The following is an 11,988-nucleotide window of genomic DNA, read 5'->3' as shown; positions in this document are numbered from 1 at the left end:
GTTGAGCTTCATATTTCTCTAACCGTTATCGAGTCTACTCTGTTGTGATGAGAGGAGCGCAGGAAAGACAGAGAGGCGAAAAAAAGATGACAGAGAGCGGGTGTACCGCAAAAGTGCGCATGCGTCGGCGTTGGTGAGTGCGTGTGGGTGGGCACGAAAGGGTTCGGAGATGTGCATCACCCATGCTCTCCTCACAAGGCGCCTGTTCCATTCAGTCGATTCGCCTGCTAGGAGCCACACGGCACAAGAGAAAAGAGATCGGCCCTGTGGCGTGACTGAACGCAAATGCGCAGGGATCTCCGCCTAACCTGGAAGACTACCGCACCCTCGATTCTTCCCAACGCGACTTGATGCCTTAGAGCTCTTTCGTTCCTTTATTTTTCGGTCTCGAAAGAAACGATGCTGTTACTTTGTGCTGCGGTTTCCGAGTTCTTCGACGAGTCGGTTCTGAATCGTCGCGCTGATACGAACCTTCATACCCTGCGTCCCACGCAAGGTGACACAAAGACACAAGAAAGTAAGTTAGAGAAGGAGAGCGAGTGCCGCCCTGTGGCCGTGTAGCTCTCTCCCCACCCTTCAGTCGCTGTAACTGCACAACTCGCGGGTCGTCAGCGAAACGACCGTTCCCTCCCTCCCCCCTCAAGGAGAAAAGGGGAAAGAGAGAGAGAGAATGCGCCTCAAGAGGAGACCATTCAGTGGAGGCAGCGCAAATGAAAACGCGTACACGTGAGGGATGAGGAGGAAGGAGGGTGGGTGAAGCAAGAGAGAGGCGCTTCAAGAGAGGAGGGGTGTGTAGGTGGCGAGGTACACGCCAGAGCTTCAAGTAAAGAGAGTGGAACACGCAGGCCTGATGCAACAAATGATCGCTAGACCGCAACGCATTGTGCAAAGAATGCTCGGAAAGAACAAGACTAGAAGCAACACAGAAAAAGCACTGGGTGGAGGGGGAGTCTGAAGGGCGCACACACCGAGGCAGTGTGACATACACACACACGCTGTTAAAGGCGGAACACTGGGAAGCGGGAAAAGGAAGAGGGAAACAGCCAAACAAGAAAGGGGCGAGAGCGCGAGACACAGAGGCCCCGGATCAGGAAGTCACACAGGTGCACATATATATATATATATATATATATATATACGAAGAAAGATGGATTAAGCCAGTGGCTAAACCCCGGTATACCGCACCCACCCTGGCAAGGAGAGTGAAAGGATGAAAAGCGGAGGCAACGTATAACCCTCATGAACCTGTACGCATACATACGCGCACACACAAATACATACACACGCCCCTCGTTTTACCTCGTCTGCCTACCCCCTCCCCTTCAGCCACCTCTCCTCTTGACTGCCTTTTCGAGCAGCGTCGCATTCATATCACCACGTGACCATTCCCGTGTGAAGCCACGGGCCAAACACCAACCCCGTACCCCCGCCACTAGTGTGGTGGTGAGGAGCTCTAGCAGACCCAACGTCCACTACCATTCCCCGCCCCGCCACAACAACGCGACGGTTCAGCAAACAGTTCGCCAATTCGGCCGTCGCGTGGCTTGCGGTGGACATCGCGGGACGCCTGCTGGCGAGCACCAGTGCCTGAACAAGCTTGTTCTCAGGGGTGCGGACAAGCGCAGTGGTTGTCGCAGCCGCAGAGCCCTCCGAGTCATGGCAAGTCGGCGCAGCAACGCCGCCACGATGCTCGCCCTCGATGCTGCTGCAGATACGGTAGTCTCTAGCGGGATGGCGCGAGGGAGCGGTGGTGTTGAGATCAGCATTGCCGTAGATTTCGAGTCGGCGTCGGTACATTCGGTAGACCGCTTGCTTCTCCGACTCGGCTGCAGCCTCTGCGTCGTCGAAGGGTGGTGCACTGAAAGACGTGAAAGAAGAGCTGCCCAAATCTGCGGCCTGAGAAGGTGTGGGAACACTTGGCGGGACACATACTGCCAGGTAAAGCGACCCCAGCAAGGGCAGGGTGTAGTATCGAAGATCCATCTGGTCTCCTTTCACTAACGAAACCCCCAGTCGACTGCCCTCGCGAATGTAGCCGTGCCCCAGAAGGGTGTGCAGCATGGCACGCAGCTCCGCGTGTGGGAGCTCCTGGAGGAGCAGCTCAAACTTATGTGCACGCACGGCGGTTCGCTCACGTAGCTCTCGTCGCCACTTTGGTTCGGCGGCGCGCAGCGGGAGGCTGCTCTTGCGGCTAGAGCACAGCTCCAACAGCGATGAGAGGAGGCGCACTGCCGCCTGCACTGTGCCGTCCACCTCCGAGAGCACATCCTCACGCCAACGCCACCCCACGGCAACCCTGGAGTTGACTGCTGCACATTCGAGGAGAGCCTGTTTCTGCTTCAGCTTCTCTGGCTTCCACCCCCTCTTATCCTTCGTCGGCACCACGCCGTCGGATAAGAGCGCTGAGCCAGTCTTCAGAGCCTTCCGTGTGGTATCGAAGCCACCTTCGGTGACGCCGACGGCGGTCACCGGAGCGGCAAAGAGAGGAATGGGCTCTTCGCAGAGAGAATCAACGACCTCACGTATAGCGCTAACGAGTTGTTTTATGTGGTCTTCTCGATATGTGTCCTTCGTGGCTACCATGACAGCTTTTAATGGCTTATCGGCCGGCACTAACGATGCCGCCAGTGCGTAGATGCTGCCATGGGACAGCAGCAGCGACAGATTACGAAGATGTTGTACATAACTGGCTTCGCTGCGCACGTGGGTGCTGGACATCAGAAGGTACTGCAGCATGCGTGCGTACAAGACAGTGTTCGCTGCGACGGTCGGCACAAACGATATAGACTGGGGCGAACCACTCCAAGGCCGCTGCGGTTGTGGCGGCACTTGCTTTAGTTGCCCCACTAAACTCAGAGCCAGCCGCTCACCGAGACCATCCTCCTTCAACAGTTGGGGTGGGAGAGAGGAGAGGGCCTCTGCCTGGGTGGACGCCAGGACAGGAATAGAGGCACGGTTGCGCATCCATACAGCCTCTGCAGTGTCGCACCGCAGCCCCTTTGATATATCGCGGCATGTGCCAAGCAAGAGTCTCGCTGCACTGTGGACCTCCTTCGACGCGATGAGACAGTGCAGATGCCACGAGACGCGCTTTTCGCGAAGGTCGGCAGGCATGAGACCTCTGGACCACGTCAGCACTGCTGGTGAGGTGGCCACGGCGTCGAGTGAGAAGGGGGGCAGCGACGGCGGCTGAGCACTGGGTTGGGTGAGTTGCATCCAGAGAGACAGCCACCATGTCTCTCGAGTATGCCCTACAGCGACGGCAGCGCTGTCGTCGTCGCTGTGTACGGCAGTCAGCGAGTGAGACGCGCAGAATGCGGCCAGAGCTACACCAGCGGCGTCAAGCGAAACGCGGCTGACCTCAGCCGCGAGATGTAGCGCTGTCCTGGATGACACCGATAGCGCCACCCCGCAGAGGAGAGTGAGAAACTTGAGCAAGGGCAGGGAAGGCGATGACGCCGAGTAACACGCGCCTTGAGAGGGAAGACCGGCAGCAATGCGGCGCAGGATGTCGGTGGCAGTGACACGCAGCGGCGACGCGGCCTCCCAGATGCCTTCCATTCCCTTGACTGCCTCACCCAAGCCTGTCACCTTCCCTGTGCTGGCCACTGCACGGTTGGATGCAATCGGCATCGATGCCATCCCAGTGGAAGCAAAGCGAGCCGACACCCACGGCGGCCAATCCGATGGACTCAGCGCCACCGCCACACAGGCGCATACCACTGCTGCCAGAGAGTCTGCCTCTCCCTCGAGGTTAGAGAGAAGGCGCTCCAGCTCACTGTATCGCGCACCGACGGGTGTATGCTGCTCTCGCAATAGTGCGCGAAAAATTCGGTATGCGTCCCGCGTGCCGAGCGCGTGGCGAAGCGTCTCGAGTCCAGCCGACACAGGTCCTGTGCGCGTTGCTAGAACGTTGGCAGAGGGAGCCGCCAGCACGACAGCGAGTGAGGTGATCGAGTGAATGGTGCCCACCTCTGCTAAAGCAGGTGACCGTCCAAGTGATTCATGTGGGGACAGTGCAGACGTTGGGGCGAGACAGGAAGCCGGTGGACGCTGGAGGGAGGGCGTAGGAGAGGGGCGGAGTCCTGTGAGGGAACGAGGGCGCTGGAAGCAGAGCGCGGCTTGCCAGTTCCCTTTCCTGCCGAACATAGTGTTGCTCTTGACCACCAGAGAGGGGAGGATGTAAAGCGCAAGTGATTGATGGATGAGATGCGGAGTGGGGAGTGGCACCGTCACATCCCACACGCGAAGTCCTGCGCTGGCGCCCTTGTCCTTGCTGAGAAAGATGGCCGTACCACACAGTCCACCGCGAAGGCAGGGCGTGTGCCTGTCCGTACGTGGCCGACTGTGTGTGTTTGTGGGCAATAATGCAGAGCGAGAGTAGCAGATGTTCTGTGAGATTGTCGCCAGCACTCAGATGAGCCCAAGAAGAGAGGGACAGGAGTAAAAAGAAAAACGTGGAGCGGTGTGGAAGCCGTCAAGAGAGAAAAGAACGCAAAGGGGAAGGAAAGCGGCGGAGGGAGGGAAGTTGCCGGGGCAAGTGCTGCCAGTCAACGGCGCTGCAGCCATGGACGTGCCACCTGCTTTTCTCTCCCCCCCCCCTTTCGCCCTTCTCAGTGAAGCGTGCAAGGAAGCGGCCATTCCCTACTGGTGTCGTAGTCTAGTGCGCACGCAGTAGACGGAAACACTATCGGTATGCCAAACGAGAAAAGGATCTGAAGCTTGAGGACAGCGAAGACAGCGCCGAAAGGGAGAGACTCTCCGCAGCGTGTCCCCGTCCAACGCACGCAAACACCGGTCAATCGTCTCCAGTGCATCCCTCGCCTGGGACCCTTGATGTTTGTATGCATATGTTGATGCGTGCTCGTACCTCCACATTGTGCTCTCGTTAATTATTTCTTATCTGCCTTAAAACAACGTACCAGTCGGCGCGTGTGATGTTACGCGTATTTCATGTTATCAGCCCCGTAGGTAAGCGAGTGTGTGGGTGCACCGGTACGCACCTAGTACGGCCAGAGGCGCACATGCACACACACACACACACACACACACACACATAGACACATAGACACAGACATGGAGAAGCACGCTTCTTCGAGATACACAGCAAAGAAATGAAAAAGGCTTCGCCGTCATTCGCATGAGCGAAACTTCTTCTACTGAGCGAGATGCGCGCACGGCAAGTGGGCCCTCATAAGCGTGGGTGGTTTCCCTTTCGCGTCACGTAGCTCCACAAGCGAGTTAGGGTGAGGGGAGCAACCTCCTTGGAGGAGACCCCTTGGCCAGTGACAAAGAAGTGGAGTGAAAGGTATAAAGCAGGGGAACGACAATGCACAGCTTCGTCGCTGCTTCCTCTCTCTCCCACCTTCCCTCATCCTTCCACTACGCTACAGCGCGTTCAGCCTCACCATGAAGATCTGTGGTGCGAGCGCTTCCCGACGCGCCTGCTCCACAACCGTCTTGGCCCTCAACAAATCCTTGGATATCGTGCGCTCGAACCACACGTACGCCACCCAGTCCTCCGCGTTGGCCTGCTGCACCTCCGCCGTCGACGCCTTGCCACTCACGCTCGACGTGGTGCTTGCCTGCTGTGCAAGCTTGTTGGCCGAGGTACCGTCGTACAGAAGTGGAAGAAACGACTCAGGGTGTTTGGAGACGCCGTAGAGCTTCAGCAGCACCTCATACGCCTCTCGCACCGCCCGCACAGCATCGCTGGCGGCCTTGGCAGGCAAAGGCAAGTTGCTTGCCTGACCAGATAAGGCTGCCGCGGATGCAGACGCAGAGCGGAAAAGCGCAACGCCTTCTAAAAATGGAAGTACGCAGCGCGTCTGCGCGAAGCGGGGCAACGGCTGACACCGCTGCGCCAACTTCAGAAGTCCATGCAGGTCGGTAATCCAAGCCTCTGCTAGGCCGCTCTCAGCGAGCCGCAGTGCCTTGGCAACGGTGTCACGGGTGCACACACGACATCCCAGCCAAGAGAACAGTCGACACTGCAGCAGCGAGGTTACGCCCTCCAGCCGCACCCACTCCTCTTCGTGGCTGAGCGTGCTGTACGGTACCCCACCCAAAAAGAACAGCCCAGCTGCGGCAAAGCTGGTAAGCCACGTGCTAGAAGAGGATATCTCCGCATGTCTGCCCCTCGCTGCGACGCCGCTACCACCAGTCCCACTGTCTCGATCGTCGTCACTGCTGTTGCTGCCACTGCGCGAGACCGCCGCGTGAGTCCAAGAGGCCTTCTCGCTTATCTGCATCGGGCCCTCCAACGTCTCCAAGGCGCTAAAAACGCGCCACAGAGAGAGCGGGAGTCGTGCTGGTGAGGCTGTGCCCACAGCTGGAACGAACTGCAGCGCACTAGATCGATTCAGCAGCACTCCCTGCGTCTTTGCCCATGCGCCTTCACTAGTAGCGTCGCTACTGCCACGGTTCGGCGTCTTCTTTCTGTTGCTGCGGCCCTTTTTTGTCTCCACAGCAGCAGTAGGCAGGTCCACAGAAGGCAAGAGGTCGTGCTGGTGTAGCAGCTCCATCACCGCCATACGGCGGCGCGCTCGTGAAGCGGTCAATGCATCGCCCGGGTCACCCGTCTCCTGCCGTCCACGCAGCAGTTTCTCTTCCTCCTTCCACCACACAATGAAGCGCTCCACATCCTCGGCGGTCATCGCAGCAGCGGTGTTGAGCGGCGAGCACGGCGGAATCTTCGTAGAGTCTCTGGCGTCACCGCCGGCGCTTTGCACTAGCACATCCCTGTCGTCCGCCTGCAAAAATCGTTCCAGCTGCACTACCGACCACGTCATGAGCGCCGCAGCAGCGGCCGTGCCAGCAGGGGCCTCGTGTCTGGCGCGCGACTTAGCAGGTGGGTGCATATCAGCCGCCAAAGCCACCTTCCTCAAGAGCCTCTCAGTGCGCTTTCGCGGCTCCGTAACGCACGCCTGCAGGGTTGCCTTGTCGAGTTGCAGCTCACCCAGGAGCCACTGGGCTGCCTCCGCGAGATCGAGTGTTGCGCGTGGCTGTGGAGCCTCCTCCTCCTTGCTGCGGTGGCTTGCCGTCGCCGCCGCTGCGGTGCTGGCAGCAGTGGCAGTCGGGGTTCGCAGCAGACGCGCGCAGACCCGGGACACCCCCTCAGTCGATACGGCGGCGAGGTGACGCAGAGCCCCTACGAAAGCTTGCCGCACAGCCGGGAAGCGCTTCGTTGAGTCCGTGCCAGCCTCCACAACGCCAGGCATGTCCGCCAGCACAGAGGTCGGAGAGGACGAAAACGTCAAAAGTGAAACGACTGCCTTGACTGCAGCATGGCGTCGGTCCTTCTGTGACGGGGTCAGCAGTGAGGCACTGGTAGCCGACGGCTGATGCGGCCTCTGCTGGCCTCGCCGCTTGGCGGTGGCGCCGACTCCACTGCCACCTTCGGCAAGGTAGGTGGCGGTGTCTACTATGGTCTGCGGGTACTGGTTCATGACCAAATCCTCCAGGGCGAGGTAGTGCGCAAAGACAGTGTCGACGCTGTGGCGGTGACGCCACTGCGTGCGCACACGAAGCCGCTGCTGGTCGGATGCAATGGTGAGAGAAGACGAGGCCGACGCGCCGCGAGAGCCACAGATACGCGCTGCCTCTACTGTAACGTCAGCAGACCCGCTGCACGCCTCGGCCATCTTGTGCGCCGCCGTGGTCACGGCGAGCTCCACAACCTCGCGCGAGAAGGCGTAGGTGCCCGCGACCGCCAGCAGCCGCTCCAGCAGCACCGCCCCACTGGCAGGGCTGTCAAATGCCTCCTCCACAACTGTCTTGGCTAAAGCAAGGTCGAGCAGCGCATGCGCCATGGCCTCATTTTCAGCACGCAGCTTCGGCGCGATCGTCGATGTAGGCTCCGCCTCAGCTGGCGCCTTGGCATCGCCGGCACGGCTCTCCTCATCGCCGTTCTCGGCCTCCTTCGATGCACGCCTGCAGGCCTTCCGAGCCTCCTCTCGGTGCTCAGCCAACAGCCCTTCGAGCAGACGTTGCACAAACTGCAGCTCCACATGCAGCGCACAGGCCCACACCACGGGCTCTGACGCCATGGTCAGCAGCGCCTGCTGGATGATGGCACGGGCGTTGTCTGTGTTGCGCTGCGAGAATCCCTGCCATTCCGCTGCCTCTACCCAGATGTCGCTGCGCCGCGGGTGCATCACCATGAGCTCGCCGTAAAGGTTGCTGAGGCTTCCGTTGCGCTGAAACTGCTTCATGAACTGCACGCACTCCTGCCGTAACGCCTCGTGCTCCGCCTTATTGCGCAGGTGCTTGAGACCGATCTTGTAGATGCCCTCGATGCGGTCAACAATGTCCCAGCGGTGCTGCAAGTTGAGCTTTGTGTAGATGCAGTACTCGCGGAGGCGCTTCTCGAGTCCCAGCTCGTACGTGATGGCCTCGCGAACATCGAGGAGGAGAAGGGGCTTGGCAACGAGACGGAACTCCCAGTGCTGGCGCTGCCGTGATACCTCGACCGTCTCTTCGCGAGTGAGGAAGCCGCTTGTGTAGTACTCATCCAAGGCCGGCACCAGCTTCTCCAGCCTGGTCTCGATAGCGCGTGCGCGAGCCATGGCGCAGATTAGCTAAAGAGGTTGGGAAAACAATGCAAAACAGTAGACGGATTTGGATGGGAAAAAAGACCAAGATGAGGAGCCAGGCGCGGGCAGCTGTTCGCGAGTCGGCTGCCTTGCATCACCAACGTTGGACGCAGTGACACGCAAGCTGGTGAGGCGTAGCGCACGCCAGACGTGTGAGAAGAATGAGGCAAACACGCACGTGCACTCACAAGCACGTCCAGCAGTATCACAGCGTCGCTCACGTGTCTGGTTGACTACGACGGGCTTGCGCCTGTGTGGGAACGGATAAACTCTTTGCCGTCACTAAGTCAGTCCCGGAGAGGGATGTAATGTGTGGGTGTGTGTGTGTGTGGTTGTACGCACGCAGAACGTGTGCGGCAGATGTGTGCTGGGGTTTGCAGTTGTTGCGGCCTCATGAGAGAAGAGTCAGAGAACATGAAACAATGAAAAGGAGGAGGTAAGAGAGAGGTTGTACAGTCTCGAGAACATACAGCCACTCCGTGGGTGCGGCTCACGAGGCTGTCGTCGATGACGACGACGGAAAGCACGAAAGGTGTTCAGAGTAAACTGTGCAGGCACTTGACCCACCCATCCATACAGGCACACACACACACAAAAGGTGAGAGAAGAAGCGAACTAGGATTAGAAAAGGATGCTATCAAAAGCGCTTGAGCGAGAGATGATAGCAGCAGTGCGGTACGCTGCCCATAACTCGCCCCCCTTCTCCTAAACCCCGTCATCTTTGTAGCCCCAGTCGGCAGGAAAGCTACCCATTCCATAATCCCCGGCTCCTCTCTTCAGGTTTCGTCTCCATTTCCGTTTCTTTTCTACACGTCTCGTAATGGTCACAGCATTCCCTCCTCCCTCTCCTCTTTTCCTCTTCCTTCCACCTTGCTCAGACACGAACACGCGCAGGAGAGCAAAGAGGGTAGAGAAGGGGTAGAGGGGAGCACAGACACCAGCAGTGAAAAGAATGTAAAAGTGGGAAAAAGCTGTGAAGACATCGTACACTTCAAGTGTAGCAGCGATATATAGATATATATATATATATCTACACACACACACATGAATTCACCATTCGCCCATACGCATTCTCAATCATCTCTCCCAAGAGCGCGCGGAGTTCGCTGCGCAGGGTGAGACGGCGCGAGTCCTCAGTGCCGCTCCCAGAAGCCCCCGAGGTCCTCGTCGCCAAAGGGAACAGCGCGTTGCCCGTGACGTCGGCGCAGCTCCTCCTGATACTTGGCCTCCGCCTCGCGTCGCTCTCGTTTCTTGCGGTCTATGAGAGACTCATTTGGCGGCGGCGGCGGTGTCGACGACGAAGGCGATGGGTGGTCCCTTGGCTGCTCACGCTCCGCCTGCTGGACTGCTTGCGCGTAGCTGTAGGCACCGTCGCCATCCTTGTGAGATGAAGCAGCGGAGGCATACTGTGGGTTGAAGTTGTCGGACCCGGCGTCGGCGTTGCCGCCGTAGTGGCCATAGCCCTTCATGGGATCGAAGTCCGAGTTTGTGCGGTTCATCACAGTCTCCTTCATCTTCTCCATCGCTCGCTGCGCACGGATGTTCTCGAGCGACTTCCGCATCATGTTGAGGCTCTCGGCATCCTTGCTGTCGACGGTTTCGTTAAAAAGAGAGCGCATATCGGAGCTGATGCTGTAGTCCCACACATCCTTGTTCTTGAACTCCTCCGGATTCGCGTATACACCGGTCGGGCTGTAGTCCTTTCGCTCGCCTTGCATCACAGGCTTGCCGGTCATGGTGTTTGACGCGAAGGAGCCGATGTCGCCTGGACGGTCGCCATTTGTCTTGGCGGTGTTCATGTCATAGCCCAGCGCGCTCTCCTGTGTTTCTTGGTTAAAGGCGCCACTACGGCCAAAGACGGCACTGTTCATGTAATCCTCCTCAGTCACCCACTTCTCCTCCATATGCCACAGCGAAACGGGGACGGGGATGTGGCGGGCCGTGCGGCTCTCGTCCAGCTCCCAGTGCTTGTGCTCCTTCACCACGCTCCCCTCGGCGCGGCGCCGCTGCTCGAAACGGGTCTCCTCTTGATTCTGACGCGCAATGGGGTTCTTCATCTGCTTCTCCACCTCCAGCAAGAACTCGAAGATGTCGGACGAGTAGGTGCACATGGCTGTTCCCGCCAGCGCCTTACAGTCGCTCTCCTCGTGTACTGTCGCTGTCAACATGCCGACACACTTGCCGTTGCGCATCACAACGGAGCCACACATGCCCATCTGAATGCGGCCTCGATCTGGGCTGTCCTCGAGCCCTGTTGTGTCCAGGAAGAAGTGTTCGCGCGTGACGGCGTGCACGCGAGCACGGACGCCGGTCGGGACCATGAGAGGCTCCGGTCCCTTCTCCTCGTCAAATAGAGACTCATGTGCCGACATGCCGTATAACCAGACGTGATCACCGACCTTCAGCTTGTCGTTGATCTCCAGTCGTGGACGTATAATGTATCCTTCATTCTGCATCCACATCATCTTCATCTCGCCACTGCGCTTTAGGTTCTGCTCCGGATGCACGACGCACAAGTCCAGCCTCGGGTTCGAGTGTACAAAGACGTGCTGATTCGACGTGAAATGTTTGTACACCGCGTTGCCCTGCATCGAAACAAGGCGAATCTGCGTCATGGTGTCCGCCAGCGTGATGTGCGAGACGAAGCGGGTTGGCCCCTGCGATGGGTAGTAATTGGGGTAGTCCCATGGCGTGATCACGTGCGCACATGTGATGATGTGCGTCCAGTGCCCGCTGTACTGTGTGAAGTTCGGCCCGCCCGTCTGACCGAGCCAATCGACTTGGAAGCACGTCGCGTCCATCAGTCGCCGCCACCGGTCCGTTTCCTTGTGCCGCCATTTAAACCGAGTTTGCACCGCCATGGAGTACGGCTGGAACCTCGCTAGCACGACAGCGCGGCGGCACAGCATGATCGCTTTGCTTGGATACGTTTTCCTCGCTCTCGCCGCTGATATGGCCCATCAAAAATTAAAGCTCGAATGGGCACGCGGACTCGGATGTGTGTTCAACTACACTTTCCCAGTCTATGATGCACAGAGAGGGAAAAAAAAAAAACAACAGAAGAGACAGTAGAAACGAAAGAGAACAAGAAAAGGGTGCAGAATGTGCGAAAGAATGAGCAGTACCGAGCAAGGGTGGTGCACCATTCATAGTCCGTGGACGCATGTGTGCACGTAGACAGTGGAGTTAGGGGTGTGACTGCCATTGTGAAAAGTTCCGGGTAGAGAAACAAAAAGTGTGAATTCTCGAGACTGTGCCCTCTTTTCTTACCCCCCCCCCCTGCCCTGCCTCAACTCCCTCGTCTCACAGAGACCACCAGCTTCGCCGCGCCGTAGCAATACGCGCCGTCTTCAGCCAGAGCGCGTGCGCAAGGGGTAAAACATTCACACATCAA

General features: G+C 58.5%; 3 protein-coding genes across 3 annotated transcripts; all 3 read right to left on the bottom strand.

The window, feature by feature from the left end:
* Window positions 1-1,371: 1,371 nt before the first annotated feature.
* LPMP_341840 (hypothetical protein) lies at window positions 1,372-4,149 on the bottom strand (the record flags this gene model as incomplete). The annotated part of the gene is made up of 1 exon (XM_010704308.1): window positions 1,372-4,149. One exon carries the CDS (start codon window positions 4,147-4,149, stop codon window positions 1,372-1,374), a length of 2,778 nt encoding a protein of 925 aa, XP_010702610.1.
* Window positions 4,150-5,387: 1,238 nt separating this feature from the next.
* LPMP_341830 (hypothetical protein) lies at window positions 5,388-8,567 on the bottom strand (the record flags this gene model as incomplete). The annotated part of the gene is made up of 1 exon (XM_010704307.1): window positions 5,388-8,567. One exon carries the CDS (start codon window positions 8,565-8,567, stop codon window positions 5,388-5,390), a length of 3,180 nt encoding a protein of 1,059 aa, XP_010702609.1.
* A 1,160-nt stretch (window positions 8,568-9,727) lies between these two features.
* On the bottom strand, window positions 9,728-11,503 carry LPMP_341820 (trypsin-like cysteine/serine peptidase, putative; the record flags this gene model as incomplete). Its single annotated transcript, XM_010704306.1, has 1 exon — window positions 9,728-11,503. One exon carries the CDS (start codon window positions 11,501-11,503, stop codon window positions 9,728-9,730), a length of 1,776 nt encoding a protein of 591 aa, XP_010702608.1.
* Window positions 11,504-11,988: the final 485 nt, after the last annotated feature.

The sequence above is a fragment of the Leishmania panamensis genome (assembly GCF_000755165.1).
Source record: "Leishmania panamensis strain MHOM/PA/94/PSC-1 chromosome 34 sequence".
Classification (NCBI taxonomy): Eukaryota; Euglenozoa; class Kinetoplastea; order Trypanosomatida; family Trypanosomatidae; genus Leishmania; species Leishmania panamensis.
The sequence above is the reverse complement of the archived record's forward strand: the minus strand, read 5'-3'. Positions and strand labels throughout refer to the sequence as shown.